Genomic DNA, 18218 nt, shown 5'->3' with positions numbered 1-18218 from the left:
ATGCACTAATTTGACAACATGTGTAGAAATAAACACCTAAATGTGTATTCTCCAAATGTCATTGATGCAAAAAAAATCTTAAAAAGCCCTTACAATAAAAAAGATATTGAATTTAAACAAATATAGTTATGGAGAAAATGTGAGTTGTCATGTTATCCATCATGTTGTGTTTATTTATGCAGCTGCCAGGTCTCCACTGTGGAAGAGATTTGACCTCAGTGGGACTTCCTGCTTAAATAAAGGTGATAAAATAAAATGAGAACATCTGTACAGAAAGCTGGTTAGTATCCTGAAACCCGTTAGCATGTACCTATAGAGAGGAGAGGCCTTAATCAATGAAAACCTTTAAGTCGGCAAACACAGAGTGTGCGAGTAGCTGTCCATCCTGTAGTGCCCACTCAGTGCTGGAGTCTGCTTGACTCAGCATCCTAACCTCACAGACCGCAGGAGTGGGTGAAACAGTCCATTAGCTGGAGAACAGGATCTACGCTCTCATCTGGGCCGACACACGTCCTGCTGCTTCAGCTCGACCTCAGAGTGCCTTCACGTTTTACCCAGGAAGAGTTTTCACAAAGTGCAGCGCCACATCTGGGTCATAGTTGTGTTTGGAGCAAAGCTTTCTTTATGCAATGCAGCCCTCTGACTCTTACCCACCCGCCCTCCTGAAGCCTTGCAGAAAGAACAACACATCCCTGCCATACAGACTTAACCCTGAGTAAGCAATAGAGCACCTAATGTGGACATCGGAGATATTCTGGAGCCGCTGTATTAAATTTCATATCAACATCTGCACCCATTAAATAGGGAAGAATTCGCTTTTTATTAAAACGCATACCAGGGAGGCAAAGAAAACACGCAGGAGCTTTTCAAACAGGGAAAGTCATCATGGACTTTAATGTCAAAATTCAAGGGCTCAATTTATCCCCCCACATATAACAAGAGCGAGAGTTCCCCAGAGACCATTGCAGCTTTGAAATATTTCCAAACACATTTTTTTTTTTTAATCTATCAACAAGAAGCCAGAGAAATTATGATTATTGGTCTCAGATGAATGCAAATGAAACGAGTTTTGGCCTTTTTGGCAGAAGATTTGTTTTTACTTTCAGTCCTGGACGTCAAAATAATCGATCGCGGGCTCTTCTTTAACCATCTTCGACCAGGTGCTTCCACCGGCAGACCTGGCAGGAGATTAATTGATGAGAAAACACAAAAAGAAGAATCACGAGCAGGCAGAGAAAGACACTAACAAACAGCAGCATGAAAGTAAGACAGTCAGTCTGTCTCCGAGTGTTGTTTAAGGACATTTTTGGAGTCGTATAGAAGCGTCTCTCTAACCACAGATGAATACTTACTTGCTGCTGTGCTGTTTGATATGAGCGATGGGAGGAGGAGCCCGTGCAGCTGTCTCTCGCTCTATCAGTGAAGTCAGGGTTGAGTTCGGGCAGGCCGACTTCCCCCTGGGCGAGAAAAACAAAACAAGATACACAGGCACATCCTCGACTTCACGATTAGCGTATTTCTCATCATTGATAACGGCGCTCGTATATTTAGTCGCGCTCTCACTTGTGAGCCGTGATGACCACGTTGCGTTTGGGCTCGTTATCGTAGCTCACGCTCTCCACGCCGTAGACCTCGGCCAGCTCGTGGATGATCTTCCGATGCTCTCGGTTCATCGGCGGGAAACAGTGGCTCCTCTTCGACTGCTTTCCCTGCAGAAATGGATGCTTCATAAGGCTACGGTCATGCTCGCTTTTCGCATGTTTAGTTGCATTTCAGCTACAAAATCGCATTCGTGGTGATGTCGGGCACCTCTAAAAGGTCGCAGCTCAAGTCTGCAGTCACAAGATGACAGGGAAGAATCACAAATACAGATTTTTTTTTTATTTTACCCGACTTTCTTTGATTGTTGTTTTGATTTCTTATCTCTTCTTCAGGCCTTAAATAACACTGCTTTGTTTTAAGTGTCACAAGACAGAAACGAGGCAAACAAAGAAAAGTCTAATCTGGTGCTTAATTTAGTTTTGGGGTTTATTTTTAGTGGTATGTCTGTGTATGTTAGTCCTTATACCGACCCCTCATCGTCATTATTACCAATAGCAGTAAAGAGCAGGTCTGTGACCACTTATAACTCACTTCTGTGTGATGTTTTTGTTGTGTTCCTGTTCATATTTGTTCACTGTAAAGTCTGATCTGACCTGGGCTGGGAGTTTTGCTTCAGTCTGGCCCGTTCACATCTTATAGTTTCTGATGTCCATTAACAGGCGCTATCCCTGTTAATTAAAGAAATATATCTCCTGCTAACAACCTTGGTATTATTTCTGAGCAGCATTTGAATTTTTAAAATCTCACATTTCGAAGCTTCTTTCATTCATTTAGGAAACACTGCAAAAATCAAACATTTATTGTGAGACTAGAAAAAGTTACATTTCCTGGGAAAATGCCGTGTAGTGGAAATCACGTGTTGAAAACAGGTGAAGAAGCGGAACTGTCTGCTGAAGACGGCTTTATGTGAAGAGTGCCGAGAAAACAGAGAGCGAGTGTGAGTAGTTAAGCGGCAAAGAATAAAGAAACAGGAAAACAGCAGGTTTCACAAAGGATATAGTCTTCTTTAAAACATGATGGTGTTTGCTGGTGCTGATGGCTGAAGCTAAAACGTTTAGCCACCGCCTTCAGCACCTGGTCGTAATGCCACAGATAGCGGCTGTCTGTCAGAGCCTTTGGGCAGCTGCAGAGAAGATGGAAACTTGTCCAGAGCCAAGTTGGACAGGAAGTGTGCTCAGGTGATCTTGCGCTGGAGGGTCTCCTCCCATCTTGTCCATGCTCCTTGCTATCAGAGCTCCACCACTGCTCACGTTCTCCACCTCCACACCTGCTTGGACTTTTTTTCATGGCTCTGTTGCATTGGACCTTTCTGAGCAGACCTGGCTCTTTGGGAACCAGCCCAGACCTTGTGTACCCATCACCACGGTGACCCCCAGTGCCTTTTGTCTCAAGTGCGTTTCCACCACCTCCACCGCTTTTCTCCACCCTCCATTTCCTGCCTGTTCTAACCTCAGTGCCAGCTGATGACCTGCTGAGACCTTACCACAACAGTCGGCCTCTCTAATCATGCGATTTTATTAATTGCATATAAAGCCCTACACGACTAGCTACATAATGGACCCGCTGTGACCTTATAATAACAGTCTATAATAGCCTGGTCTGATCATGTGATCAGGGTCTTTTAAATGCTCCACACTCTTCTTCGAAATCCAGGGGTGACGGTGCTTTTGGAGCAGGCTCTCTCAGGCTCAGCAGGTCGGCTCAATTTGTGTTTTAACAACTGTGGAAAATTCCCCCAATATTTTCATCTATAGTGCATACCAAACGCTGCTATGAAAGTATGCATTTATGAACAGAGAGATGCCTGCATGTTTCAGTGTACTACATGTACAAAACTGAGAATTAATAAGCAGGGAGTCTGTGTTTCAGGAGCAAAATGCAAGTGCTTCATGTATAAGAGTCCAGACACAGTGAAGGCAGCTGACTCACAGTCCCACAGACACACTAGTCTCAATAAACATGATGTTCACATGCACCACAGTCTCCTCGGGCTGGTTGTGTTTAGTTAAGGACATTTCCTGCACAGGCTGTACACAAGAAGGGGATTAACAGGCTCCATTTCATAACGATTGTGGGGACTTGCTTTGCCACTTTGCTGTGGTCTGCTGATGACACGAGCAGACTGAATAAACTGATCGGGAAGGCTGGCTCTGTGATTGGCTGCAAGCTGTTGAAGCCGAGGTGGCGAGGATGTCGCTGAAAAAACCGTCATCTATCATCGATAACCCGACTACTCTCTGCACCGCTTACTGGACAGGCAGTGGAGCCTGTCCAGTAACAGGGTACACATCATTAACACATCTGTCCAGCTGCGAAACATCCTGCGCTTGGATTTTTCATGTTTTCTTGGCTTTTAAATGGCCCCAATTCAGTCACTCTAGCAGGTAAAGCTCCAACCACAAGGGGAGCATTTAATGAGCTTGTATGTTACCAAATGTAAAACAACATTTGGTTGGTCCTCTTTTAAAATGAAAGGTCCACAAATTTGAAATACACCACCGGGAATAAAAACACATCTGATCATTGGAATGGGTCTTATTACTGTCATCATCATCCTTCAATGTTTCCATTTTACTGTAGATGCCGTTTTGTTTTATTTTTGTTTTTTATATTTGTGTTGATATAATGCATCTTAAAAACAATGCCAACTTTTAATGTCTGTTTTTGTATAAATAAATAAATACATAAATAAATAAATAAAACAAAATACAAATACTTGTTTTGCTTTTTTTAAAATCACTTTTTCAAGTATTATCTCATTGTTATTGGTTTTTTTTTTTTTAGCAAGCACTCTTTTTATTTTATTTGCTGATTGATTTTAGGACACCAAACTTGTTATTTTGTTTTAATATAACTTTAAACTACAAATCACGATCACGATTTGTGAGTACAAATCACGTTTTGTGAGCTGACCTCTGGTATGAAGTGATACAAATCTATCACTTTCATAAATACTTTCAGCCTTGTCCTCACTGTTTGGGATCCTTCAGCCTTTTCCTGGTTCTACGTGACCGTTTCACCTGCGCCCAAAAGTCACGTCCATAAAGAAATGTGTTTGTTTTGTTTTAAATTTGGTGGGGGGCTTAGATCCGAAACCTTTGGGGTGAACTGGCCCGTGATCCAGTTTATGTCTGTCAAGATCTGTGCCGCCCTATCTGATGTTTCTGTGGCTGAATGGGAGCAAATCCCTGCAGGCAGGTCCCAAAAAACCATGTGAAAGGTTTAGGGAGAAGAGTGGAGGCTGTTACAGCAGCAGATTAATGTCTATACATACGAGTTGAAGCGTCCATGTACTTTTGAGCTAGTAGTGCACGCGTGGCCTATTTTCTATAGACGGGTCAGTAGGCACATTTGACCTGACTTTCCAGAGTAAAAGAGAACAACAGCTGGTACAAAACTGAATCGCTTTCTTTGCCAGAGGGCTGTTGGAGGGGATTTTAAGAAATTTAAGCAGAGAAGTAGATTTAATAACTCGTTTTTTTAGGGAAGAAAGAGCCCAAAAAAAAAAAAAAAAAAAAAAAAAGAAATCAATGAAGTCAGCGCAGCATGCCTTGAGAAAATAAGATAAAACATTTCACTAAGCTGACTCCCGGGCAAAAAAAGGTTTCATTCATGACCCGTCGTTCCAAAAGGAGGCTCAGCTAAGTAATAAACAAGTCCTTACATTTGGAAAAGAAATCAAAGCAGTAATGTCGGCCTCTCAGAGAGCCTCAGTGAATCACAGAGGACTGGAAGAAATAAATAAATACGTGGAGACATTTCCACCTGCCCGAGAAGTCACCTACTCACTTATTTGAGCTTGGAAACTGTGACAAAAGAGCTGAAAATACAACAACTGGGCCACAAAATAATGAAGCTAAATAAGCTGTAAAAGTAATAATCAATCATTTGTAATAAATATAAGAAAACTTTTTTGTTTTGCTCCTTAACAAACCAGAGCCATCCATCCATCACTCGTGATAAAGCCGTTTAAACACCGGCTGCAGCTCTGGATGGAGCGCGCTCAGTGCTCAGCTTATTTAGCAAGTCACAAATACACGAACACTGTGATAGTACAGATTAGCTACTACTGCCTCCTAGGTTTTACACATTTACTGATATTTACACACTGCTGCCATCTTGGATTGTGAAGTCGGGGTTGGTGTGGGTTCTCCAACTTCCCGAGTTAGAAATCCGACTTGAGGAGCAATTCCATAAAAATCCAGACTTTCCGCTTCAAATGGCAAGCAACAATACTGAGCTCGTGTGCTCAACAGAGCCACTTTAAACATAACATATTATTGTATTTTAATAGTTTTACTTTTAAACCTTCATTTTCTTTTAAGTTTTTAATACTAAGCCCCCTACTGTATTTTATGAAACTTTTTATATAGCATATCACTGAATTTTATTGAGATTCTTCCTAATTTTGACCTTTTCTTGCATTTTAATAATGGATTGGATTTATATAGCGCTTTTCAAGGCACCCAAAGCGCTTTACAATGCCACTATTCATTCATTCACTCTCTCGCATTCATGTCTACAGCTGGCCAACAGGTAGGGTAAAGTGTCTTGCCCAAGGACACAACGACCAGGACAGAGAGCCCGATCGAACCGGCGACCTTCCGCTTACAGATACGCTTCCCAACCCCCTGAGCCACGGTCACCCCATGTTTACATGTGTATTTTAAATCATCATATATTATTTTTAGACTTATTGTACTTAATCCATTTATTGATTTCTTTTATTATTATGTTTTTATGTTTAACCTTCATTAAAGGTTTGCTTATTAAGTGCTCTATATGCATTATACAGTGTTTTACTCTATTTTATACATTTTACCTTATCAAATTAAAACTTATATTTTTAAATTACATATTATCTTTTCCCTTTTCTTAAATTTATCTCCTATCGTCTCTGTAGTTTGTACATTATTGAGGTATTTTGTTACATCATGCCATTTTATTTTATTTGCGTACTCCACTTTACTTAAGCTAGAGGCTGTTTAATGTTTTGGCTGCTCTAACAGCTTTTTACCCAAGTTTGGGATTAATAAGGTATTTCTCACATTAAGCTTAAAGCCCAGCTGTTTTACTAATTATATCCCTTAGCAGTAAACAACAAAAATATAAAGAAATCGTGGCTAAACGGAGAAAATTACATTAATTAACTAGAAAGAACATGATATACATGTTATATTAATGATCATTAAAGTTTCAAAAATTTAAAAACTTACAGTTAAAGTTCAGTTTAAAACAAAATGTTTTATGGGGTAATTATGTACAAATGCTGCACTGACTTGAATGCAAATATACTGACTAATGCGAGTGACTCAGTAAACTGCTTCACAACTAAAAAACTTGGGACTACAGTAGTCTCCCAGATTCTCCACCAGATGGAGCATTACATCACATTAGAGCTCTTAAATAACACCTCACCCCTAAACAGGAAAAGGAGACTCAAATAGAGATCGTACCTTATTAGCAAGCTCTACAAGATTCTTGATCTCCTCTTCCACCTCTGTGACAAACTTCAGGTCTTTTCTGAAACGCAAGCAGAGCAGAGTTGCAGTTTCAGTGCAGCAGTCCCTCTGAGTTTGAAGATTAACCCAAACATGGCGTCACATAACCGTCACCATGGAGCAAAGCAGATATCAGACCTGGCGTCCTCTTTGAGGCTGTCGCTGTACGCAGAGGTGGAGCGAACGTTGAAGGGGTCAGAAGACGAGTCGATCTGCAACGCCTCCGCCAAGCGCCTGTTCCTCTCCAAAGTAGCGCACTCTTGATCGCACTCGAGCCTGAGAAAGCATCACATTTCTAGGATGACTGCTTTTCACACCTCAGCTGCAGTTCAAAGTAATCCTCTGAATGGATTGAAGAACAAAATCTGGCCCTCTCCAGGAAATTATTTACATAATTACTTTCAAACAAGAGCTGCATCTTGGCCATCACACATAAGCACTCGCCTGTTGTTCAAATAATCTTGAAATAATTAAGCTCGAACATCCTGTTCAGCAAATGTTTCACATCTTGAGTTTGACACCTCTGGGTCGAGCTTTAAATCCTTAATTCCCTGCACCACTCTACCTCGTCTGTTTCAGCTCTTTCTTAGAGATCAGCGGGCCGATATCCATGGAGTCACCGAGCTGCATGTCCGAAAGCTTACTGGCCATGGCAATGGCAGCATACCTGCACAACAAAACCAAAAATATCGGATAAATGTTGCTCGTTTCAAATTCTAATTCTATTCCTAGATGCTACATTAGTAGCTTTGCACGATTCACAGTCTAATATAATCTTTACTTATTATTAAACTGGGCCATGGTGGTGTCCTTCAGCTCATCCACTGTCTGAAACGAGCTCTTTAACACTCCTCTGACTTTAAGCCAGCTTTCTTCTGATTGGCTGCTCCTCAAAAACACTGAACTCCTTGAATCTGAGCTTTTACAGGAGCCTGAAGACTGAGGGTTTTTTTCACAGCTATAACAGAATATATATGTCGCCAAAAAGAGAAATGCCAAACGAGGTCTAGAATAAAACACACAAAAAAGCTGAACACACTGAGAGCTGACCTCTGGTATGAATTGGCTGCTTCTGCACAGGCCACGGTTTCCTTTCTACGACCGCACTCACACTGTACCGCAACCTGCGAACGACACAAAGGATTAGATTTCACGACTGCCGACACATGCACTCCACCCTGGAGAAGAAGTGTTTCTGTAAGAGCACAAATACACAAATTAAAAAAGGTCAGGTCAGTTCACACGAAGAATGCGTGCAGCTGTGAATGGCCTCCCTCTGGAGTCTGAAACCTGCCACTGATGTGTTATTATTTGTTCCAAGTTAACCATTTATGACAGTTACACAGCACCGCGCCACATGTCCTCAGCCTTCATGCAAAAACAGCGGGTTCACAGCTGGACTATTGAACAGATGTGACACTGAATTTATTCACTAAACATTTGCATGAGGGAAATAAGTTATTAAAGAGAGGAGGAACTTTTGATGGTGGGAAAATGTGCTGAAACACCCAAGCCCTGATGTGAAAGAGAACATCTGTACAAACTCTGTAACCTGTTTTTGAGCCACTGGAAGTCCAGCTGTTCTCAGTGGCACTGCTCTGTACCTTGGCAGTGCAGGTGGTGCGTGGGCAGCTGCTGCCTTTATGACAGGGAGCAGCGCACGGGTGGCCGCAGTCTGGACGAGGCAGCGTGCAGGGCTGCTGGCAGCCGCCTTCTGGCAGGCACTCTCCCCGGTGACAGATGCGTTTGCAGCGGTGCGTCTCGCAGGGCAGCGTTTTATTACACGTCAGGCCACAAGAAATGTCTTGGAGATGACACGGGATGTTGCTGCGTTGCTGTGAGTCAGAGAAAAGGGTGTCGCTTCAGTTGCAAGAACAAAAACAGGAAACAAGTCGTGCCATCAGTGGGCTTAGGGAACATTACCTCGTGCTTTCCCATGCACCATTTCTGCGTGAGGTAAGTGCAGGGAGGACATTTCTCCTCACTGTGGCAGTTGTGAAACACTAAATCAGAGGCAAATGTCAGGAGCATATTAACAGTTATTCGATACAGCTGCTGTGTGAACCGAGGTTATCTAAACTAAAACTATCTAAAACATACGAATGAGTCTTTGATGGCCTTGTTTACTGAGACTGAGTCAGTGAAACTAAAGAAAACTGAACTAAAACTGAACATTTTCAAATCTAACTGGGAGGTACACAAACTACAATAACTCTGATGTAAGGAGCTACAGCTAAATCCAACCTGGGTGGTCACACTCGTGTCTTCTCGTGCACACGTTTTTGCACTCGGGTGGCTTCGTTCCACAGGGGATGGGTGGATACAGCACAGTGGACCCGCAGTGACACGTCAGCTCATCAAAACCTAAAAACCCAGTGGGACTCGTGACACACTCGTGGCATCTTAACGCCAAACAAAATACAGCTAAAGCTTCAAATTAGTGACACAGAATAAATGTGTGGTACTTCAGAGACTTGGCTCATGAACTCGATACTCACTGGACTGCCAGCAGGGTTCACAGTTTCCACGGTGACAAGGTTCCTGGCAGCGGTGGAGGCCACAGTTGAGCTTGTAGCCGCAGATCATGGAGCACTTGTGCTCCACGCTCTGAAAACACACGGACAAAAACATTAACATCACCTCACGTGCTTCAAAAAACACTCTTATCAGAAGGCTGCTGCAAGCTGAAATTCAAACCTCCGCATGATGCAAAGTCATTAAGAGCTACAAAGCAAGTCAGCTTTCAAATTCAGTCATATCCCAACCCAGTAACATATCCTCACTATTCTTTCCTTCTTACTAATGTCCACCCATTTCCTTTATTACTGTTTGTTCTGGCTGTTTCTCCTCACTGCTCGTCTGTCAGCTGGATGTTGTTCGACAATTACACTGCAAGTCATTCCTTGCCGTGACTGTATGAAGGCAGCGAGTGTGTCGAGATGTTTTTAGACGTGTCCTGCCGGCTTTCCCTTTGCCAGACCCTCAATCTAATTAAGAATTGTTAACAAGAAGCTAAATTATGCATAAATCAAATACAGACTGGCTGCTATCAGCTGACGATTGCAGTCCGTGTGAAAGTAATAAGCATTTAATGACTCCCTAGGGCACGAGTGTCAAAGATTAGGACCCAGGAGTCAGAATCTGCCTGCCTAAGATTAAAACATGGCCCGCTTGGCACCATTTGCAGTTTTGAAATTGGGCTTCTTTTTCTGATATTAAAAATATCTCAGGGATTAAATTTGTCGTTAAAGTTTCAAAAAGGAGGTTTCACTGGTCCAGCCCACTTAAGATATAAGTGGGGCCACACCGCTGTTCACATGTGGTTAAAAAAAACAAAACAAAAAACATTACAATTACTAATAATGTTGATTGGCTAATTTATACTTAATTAAGGCAACACAGCAATAACAATATAGAAGATAAGAGAAACCATTAAGTTGAACAGACCAAACATTACAAATAGGTTGGTTAAGTAAGTACTCACTTTAAAGCAAAATATGCTCCATGCAGGTCTCTTTGGGTCTAGAGCTATTTAAAACCCTTCTGGTGGTATGGTTTGCCCACCGCTGAGACAAACCTTGTTTCTACAGATGGCACAAAGTCAGACTAACATATCTGTAACACCCCTGCTGCACCTGTCACATAATCCTGCTGGTTTACAATGATTCTGTGTCACATACACACCTCTGTTAGTGATGTAAGGAGAGCTGAATGGGTGCGGCACTGACTTAGGACAAGATTCACTGACCATCTCACTTAAACCAACCATGTGTGTCACATGGTTGCATTTCATTGAGATAACAGCTATTATGTTTAACACACACTTTCTTCTGGACAATAACAATGGTTAGTTGGTTCGGGTGAGACAAAAATGTTGGGGTCAGAACCAGTCAGGGAAAGAGAAAAAAAATGTATATGTGTGTGAGAACAGAGAGCATAAAGTCAAAAACACTGACCCAGATTCAATGAACACTCACCACACAACAAAGCTCCCCACACTTGTGTCGGCCACAGGAGCGCTTCTTGTTGCAGCGCTTCTCGCAAGTGAAGACGAGCTCCTCTGGAGAGACAAAAGTCAGGATTTAAACACAGGACGGCAGCTCAGGGTGGGCTATACTCATATTTATTAAAACCTCACCTTCTTTTTGGATTTTCTCACATGGGACCTCCTGGAAAGTAAAGGAGAAATCTTTCAAATCTTCAGTGTCTTCAAAAAAAAAAAAAAAAAATATGGGACTGAGAAAAAACAGCTGCTGATATTTCTGCAAACCTTAGTCTTGGAGCCACATCTGCACCTGATAGTTGAGGTCAGAGAGCAGGGCCCACAGCTGCCCTCGTGGCACAGCTTCTCGCACAGATGGATGATGTCTGAAATAACACAAGTTCATTATCTCACGTCAGGCTGCAAGAACAAAACAGGCCTAACATGATGTACATCCTGTTTGCACAACCACAACAGGCCACAGAGAAGAAAGCAGTTGCATTCTTTTAAAAACAAAAGCCAGTTGAAGATTGAGAATAAAAAGAAAAAACAAGATGTTTTACAGGGGAAAGATCAAGGAATTCATTCAGCTTTAGTGACATGATGTTTGCCGTTTTCTCATTGAACTTCCTCTGGCTTTCTTCTGGATTTTAAAAGCTTCATCGCCATTTTATCAATATTACTTTAAAACAGATGACAGAAAAGAACCTGTTTTCTCCTGCCACAGCACATATTGTCACACATTTTCAGATCCTGTTTTTGCAATCTTTATGAGGCTCGAATCATTTCCTAATTCTAACTGATGCTATAAGTATTTTGACATGACAGAACAGCACTTCTTCTCACCACTTGAGCCGCAGACCAGGGGTTTGTTGCAGGTCTTCCCGCAGGAGGGGATGGGATCGGAGCAGCTCCGTCGCTCAGAGTAGCCCAGCTCCAGGAGTTTTGTCAGCGGCGTCTGACTGCAGGGACACGTATTCACCAGGCTTGGTGAGCGCGGGCACGGCTTGCACGGGCCGCGATGGCATGCCTGCTGACACCGGTGGGCTTCACAGTTTAGCATCCTGAAAAGAGCAGTTAAATACACGCGGCTGTGACAGGAGCAAAATAAAAGCTTTAGATGGGCAGAATTAGCGCTGAACAGTCGGACTTACTTCCCACATATTTTTCCACAGGAGAAATGTCCCGAACCATCAAATCCTGCTTTATCTGTGCCACACGGGGCTTCCCGTGCGGTCACGCCACAAAAGCAAACTGCCCATAAAAACAGCAAAAGAGTTCATTACATTTAAAATGTTCCATAAGCTAAATTCAGCTATTCATCTGCACCAAAGTGAGACTCACCCTGCTGAACTTGCAGCTGGCATGGCTGACAGGTCCCACTGTGGCACACCTGCACACAGGTGTGTTCAGCACAGTTGAGTACAGCACCACACACTTTGTCACATTGGAGCACAGTGGCCTGACCGCAGCGCACTGGTTGACTTGAGAGACATAATTTAATTAGGATTAAGAAATATTTAAAGTAAAATCCAAAAGGATAAAAAGACAGATTCACATGTGATCAGAGGTCGAGTACCTCGTCTTCCCGCAGATGCAGGATTTCGTTGCAAAGGCAGGACACTGAGGACAAGGTCCAGGGTGGCATAAGCTGAGGAGACAAAGAACATATTAACGTACGGGTTTGAAGTATAAATGTGAACAGCAGGTGTGCGAGTTACTCTAACCAAACCTGGTAAGACAGGATTCTTACCAGCCTTGTAATACATTAATAAGTCCAAGTAATGAATCATATTTAAAATATGGCTCAGTCCCCATTAATTTAGATATATATATAAAATAAATGTCCACAAGCATTAACAACATGGCTGCAAAGTGAGAGTTACTAGTTTATGAAGCCACTGAAGTCATCTATAAAATCTGTCTGCAATTGAATTCAATTTTATTTTACATCTGCTACCAAGGACCGCAACCCCAAATGCAGATAAAATACATTTATTGGCAATGAAATAACAAGCTCGGTTAGAAACTACAGTCTGTCAAAGGCTTCACGAGTCTGTGGGGCGAGTAAGAGTATTTTTAGAGATAGAGGGAGTGTTTGGGGTGAACTTTAAATAAAATATCTCCCATACATGCAATCTGTCTCTTAAAATATAACCGCTTATGTTCCCACAGTGTACCATCAAGTAGACCTAAAAATTGCATCAAATAAAAACAGTTTCACAGCAAACCTCACAAAGAAATGCATTCTTAAAAGTTATCGATGAACTTCTGAAGCCCTACCGTCTTGTAATAACGTAATTTGAAGCTAGAAGCAGCTTTCTTGTGTTTTTAAGGCTCACATATTGCAGGGGTGGTTGCAGTCCACTCCACTTCTCTTCTTCCCACACATGTCACCGCAGCTGTGGGGAATCTCAGTACGCTGCCACTCAGGGTTTGTCACTTTACCTGCCAATGAAACAAACAGAACAACTCTTCCCATCACTCTCTGTGGCAAACTTAACGTAACGAAGCTTTGGGAAGGAGTCAGTGGGATATGATAACAATTTCATTAAATCGTCTAACCTGAGAGCAAGTTCATCACCATCTCTCAGCAGTGATGTATATCTATGCTTGAATTAAACAAATACTCACCACAGAAGCAGGTGTAGGAGGTCGGGTGTTTCATTGAAACGTTCTGGCAGGCTGGACAGCGCCAACCTTCAGCTGAATCTGTTACAAAAAAGCTGAACTTTAACATACATGCATCCATTTTTTCTTTCTGCATAATGCTGAATGAAAGGTTCACCCTCTGGGAAGGATGTGCTTTCCCAGTACAATCATCTGTGGCACCAAAGATTAATATCACTTAGCCTTAAATGTAGCTTAAAACATTTTTTCTATATTTTTTTCCTATGATGAAGGACAGAAGGTGACGTGTTGTGTTGTATAGCGCAGATTCATAATGGGAACAATAACAGAAATCCACTTGGCCCCTCCGTTTTCAATGTAACACAATGCACTGCAGAAGCAGCAGGAATTTCACTGCACGAGTTACCGTCACAGTGACCATCCCTGAACACCGAGTACCAGCCACTGTTAGGAGCTCGTTATGCGGAGTACACAGACTACACTAAAATGCTCACACACGGAGTAAACACCGTGTTCACACGCCGCACCGTCTGCCTGTGAGGCTGGCGATCGAGCCCATTTCTTGATGCAGTTGAGGTGGAAGACGTGGAAGCAGCTCTGACAGCTCCACACCGGCGCCATGACCCGGATCACGTCACAGCACACCATGCACTCGTATTTCTCCTCCGACAGCTGTTCAATCAGACACCCTGCAGAGGAAGAGATCAGAGGTTCAGAAGATGGCAACAAATACTTCGTTTCCACCCACAGAGCTTTATCCAAAACTTTCTGCTCGTATGTCCTTTAGTTCACTGACAGACTCATCAATAATTCAGGTTGCTTCCAACCAAACATCCTAAGATTTTTACACTAAGTAAGCACTATAAAACATGGGCTTGGACTTTTTTTGAGCTTGATTTGCATTTTTAATTATTTTCTGGCCTTTTTACAGACAAAATAATCAATAAAACATAACATTAAACATTGGTTTCAGGCCCAATATTAAAACTAACTGAACTATAGCTACTAAAAAGGGACAAAAAAATCCTCCAAAAACAACCAAAAAGGAACGTTTTCTGCAAATATAGTGAATATGAAATACTTAACAGCAAAATACGATTTTTACAAAATACGAAATTTGAACTAACTTATGTTAGTTTGTTAGGAAACCAGGTTTCCTAAAAAAAATAAATCAATAAATTCTGATTAAACATTTTGTGTCAGACAAAACTGTAACAATATAAAAATGTAAAACGTTGATAGAAATGTAAAATAAGTTGGAGAATTTGATCGCCAGACAACATTTTACAGAAGTAAGAGTCAAACCTGTCTGCGTCTCTTTGCTCTTTGGCATCTTGTTCCAGCTCCTCTGACCAGGTTTGTAGTTTTGATAGTTTGCTCTTCTCCCACCTCTGGCCTGAAGGGGAGCATTCCCTCCTGAGCCTCTTCCACCTTTGCCTGCAGAATCCTGAGATGCTTGCCCCTGATCAGAGTCATCTTGGCCACTGGCTCCCTTCTCTGAGCCTGGCTCCTCTTGCGATGGTTGTTTGGGTGGTTTGATTGGTCCTTGCCGTCGCTTTGGGTCAGTGTGTTTCCTCTGATTATTGTCATGTTGGGACTCTGAGTCTTCTCTCTTCCTCTGATCCTCCACTGTGGTGTTGTTCTCCTTCCAACTGCCATTATGTTCTCCCTTTCGCTGCTCCTGACTAAACTTCCTTGGTTTTTTAGCCTGGGCATCCTGGTCCTCATTAGTTTGTTCCGTATCCCTGTTTGCACTTCCTCGCCGCCAGTTGGGTCCATCAGCACCACCCATGGGATGTGCAAAAGCATGGACGCCACTCATGTATCTGTTGCTGCCACCGTATGGATCACCTCCAGGTCTTTGCCGCCATGGCACAGAACCTCCTCTGTTCCCTTCTCTCCATCCTCTTCCTCTGCCTCGCCTTCTGCCTTCATCTCCTCCTTGGTAAGGAGGACGATGATGATCTTCATAATTTGATCTATGGCTAAAAGGGGGATTAGTGCCCTGATTAAAGGGTCCATACTGATGACAGGTCTCATTACTGTTGTTACTGAGGTGTCTGTCATTGCTGTGTCTAGGTCGGCCTCTTCTGGGTTTGTGCTGATGTGACGTTTGATGTTGCGTCAGATCTGGATTGAGGTCAGGTGGGTCTGCAACAAGAAAACAGAACCAAGTTATGAGCAACATCAAATATATTTAGAGGAGCAAAAACACTTAAAACTTTAAACTAGGCAGGACAACATCATTTATTGTCATTTTGCAAGAATTTCGGGGATCGTTGTGATCTATTTACTTATGAGATGACATTTTAAATTGCATAGGACAAATAAAGAGTGCAATAATATTTTGCCATGAGCAAATAATGTTATAGACAGATTTTTTTTCCTGCATATGGAAAAATGTTTGCACCCGCTGGTGTAAAATTATCATGACCACTTTTTGTGGTTTGCGATACCGTTTTGTTTACGAAACCCTAAAATACATTTCGGTGTGTCAAATGGCCAAAAGCAAGAGTTCTGTTGAGTAGAGTAAACCCAGACTCTATGCCTTAACTATATGGGGACGATCTGTTCTTATGTGCAATTTAAAACCTTAAAGTCAGTATATGTACAAGAAATGAAACTATGGAGTCTGAAATTAGCATGACAGCTCTCGATTTTATGGATAGCAACATGTACCATCATCTGGCGTGCTGTTGCCTTTCAAAGTTCCCCGGCTGTCACGTGTCGTTACCTCATCCACGAACTGCACGATCACTCAGAGATGCTAAGCTAACATTAGCAACCCAGAGCAAGTGAACAGAAAACTGCGTAAGCTAAAAGTTTATGTTTAGGCTGCTTAAGGTTGTCCAGCTAACACAACTAGCAAGAGAGTGTGTAACTGTTAGCGAAGCTGCTAAAGTCAGTACTTCAGAGTGATTTAAGAGTCGGTTTAGGCTGCTTCAGGTTCCTGTGAGTCACTGTTATTAAAACTGCACATTAGTTACCTGAGAAGCCCTCGGCCATTCAGTCTGAGCACTGCTTGTTGCTTGTCCCGCAGCACGTAAAGGGCAGCTTTAAGAGAAATGACACGCGTGTCCACGCCCTCCTCGACCGTATCCACCCTGTTTCCTGTCTTCTGGTTCTTAAAAATGATCCGAAACCCCTTAAAAGCGACAGTAATCTTCCCTTGCCTGCCTCGCACCTTATTATTATGAGCTAGCTAGTTAGCTAACGTTTACCGCAGATGTCACAAACGGAACTTCCGGTCAGCGCTTAAAAAAATAAAACCAAAATAAAACGTTTTCAAAGTTGATATTACTACTGCATGGAGCACACACCAAGAAATAAACGGAGGGATTACTCCAAAGTAAAAAATAAGACAGTCGTGAGAAAAATACATAAGAAATGAAGTCTTTCATTTCTAAGGCTTTACACATTATGACATAATATGAAAATAACACTTTTTAGTATAACCTCAGATGAACACCAAGACATGACATACTACACACAACACATCGTGTCACAGTTACACAAAAAGCCAAAATGAAGAAACAGTGGGGCAAAAGCTAAGTACACCCACCTTTGTGGCTGCAAATGGAAGTTATTGTATATAAATGTTCGAGTCAATATATAGATTATTCCCATTATGCACATATGAACACTGTGTGTTCTTTCCTTTTGATCTCTGACTATAAAAATTTGCTTTCATTTTAAATTATATATGTATATATATATATATATATATATATCAACTCAAAATCATGCCCACAAGGTGGCGCTTCGTGTTTGGGTTTGTATACCAGAGACTAAGGAGGGCTTTCCCGATTGAAACTTTGGGGAAAAAACAATATCAATGTAATCTGTACTTCTGCTTATGCTTTAATATGCCCTGTGCTGCATACAGAGGTACTTTCATGGAGTAGATTTATGCAGTTTTAAAAAGGAAGTGAAAGTCAATATTAGTAACTAAAAACTAGATGGAGTTAATAGACTATACTTTGCCCTTTTCATTATGACCTGAGAAGTGATAGAGGACTAATTTGCAGATGTGTTTTGTAACCAGTGCAGTCCTCTGGACCAGAACCCCCCGATCATGGCCCCGTGGACCTGTACCTAGTGGGCCTATTTAGTCATCCCGGGATGGCTGGGAATCAGTGTCATTGCCTCAAACATTATGCAGATAAAAATAATAGCAAAATGTCCACCAGGCTCTATTACATTAATCCTACCTTTATATTCAAACAGGTGACCTTCAAACTGACACACATTTCCCTGAAAAAACAATTGTAACACTAGTCATTTTCCCCAGGTGACAGTTAACAAGCTAAACTACAAGAAAAACCGAGAACAAGGACCACAGAGCAATACTAGCATTAGGGCAATAATGCAATGGCATATTTGCTGGTACTAAATTGTAAGTGAACTTAAAAAGCTGCTACTGAGCAAATCCTAAAATTAAACTGGAAAATACTGTACTGGAAACCCAAAGGACATCAAGTCAACTGGCGATTTTTCCACCT

General features: G+C 42.0%; 1 protein-coding gene across 2 annotated transcripts; it reads right to left on the bottom strand.

Moving 5' to 3' along the window:
• Window positions 1–1006: 1006 nt before the first annotated feature.
• On the bottom strand, window positions 1007–16970 carry nfx1 (nuclear transcription factor, X-box binding 1). 2 transcript variants are annotated; one of them, XM_085172208.1, is made up of 23 exons: window positions 16704–16970; window positions 15022–15867; window positions 14244–14405; window positions 13720–13797; window positions 13428–13533; window positions 12665–12736; window positions 12430–12569; window positions 12240–12339; window positions 11932–12149; window positions 11374–11471; window positions 11242–11272; window positions 11081–11163; window positions 9602–9710; window positions 9348–9467; window positions 9027–9106; window positions 8708–8938; window positions 8154–8227; window positions 7669–7770; window positions 7242–7379; window positions 7059–7125; window positions 1564–1709; window positions 1353–1457; window positions 1007–1178 (listed from the first exon to the last, which is right to left on the bottom strand). In XM_085172208.1, exons 1-23 carry the CDS (start codon window positions 16720–16722, stop codon window positions 1103–1105), a joined length of 3201 nt encoding a protein of 1066 aa, XP_085028334.1. In that variant the 5' UTR covers window positions 16723–16970; the 3' UTR covers window positions 1007–1102. The 2 variants fall into 2 exon arrangements, 1 of the variants encoding a protein (XP_085028334.1); XR_014876005.1 differs by lacking the exons at window positions 1007–1178; window positions 1353–1457; window positions 1564–1709; window positions 7059–7125; window positions 7242–7379 and having other exon boundaries at window positions 8656–8938.
• Between the last annotated feature and the right edge of the window lie 1248 nt (window positions 16971–18218).

Source organism: Neolamprologus multifasciatus, chromosome 9 (assembly GCF_963576455.1).
Source record: "Neolamprologus multifasciatus chromosome 9, fNeoMul1.2, whole genome shotgun sequence".
Taxonomy (NCBI): Eukaryota; Metazoa; Chordata; class Actinopteri; order Cichliformes; family Cichlidae; genus Neolamprologus; species Neolamprologus multifasciatus.
This window is presented reverse-complemented; position numbering and strand designations above follow the sequence as displayed.

Excerpts from the sequence above, each read along its gene's own strand:
- nfx1 (XM_085172208.1), bottom strand. Across the intron at positions 12,737-13,427 it reads TGCAACCACCCCTGCAATAT|CTTATGCCACCCTGGACCTT; the intron begins GTGAGCCTTAAA and ends TTGTCTCCTCAG. Across the intron at positions 8,228-8,707 it reads GCACCACCTGCACTGCCAAG|GTTGCGGTACAGTGTGAGTG; the intron begins GTACAGAGCAGT and ends TGTCGTTCGCAG.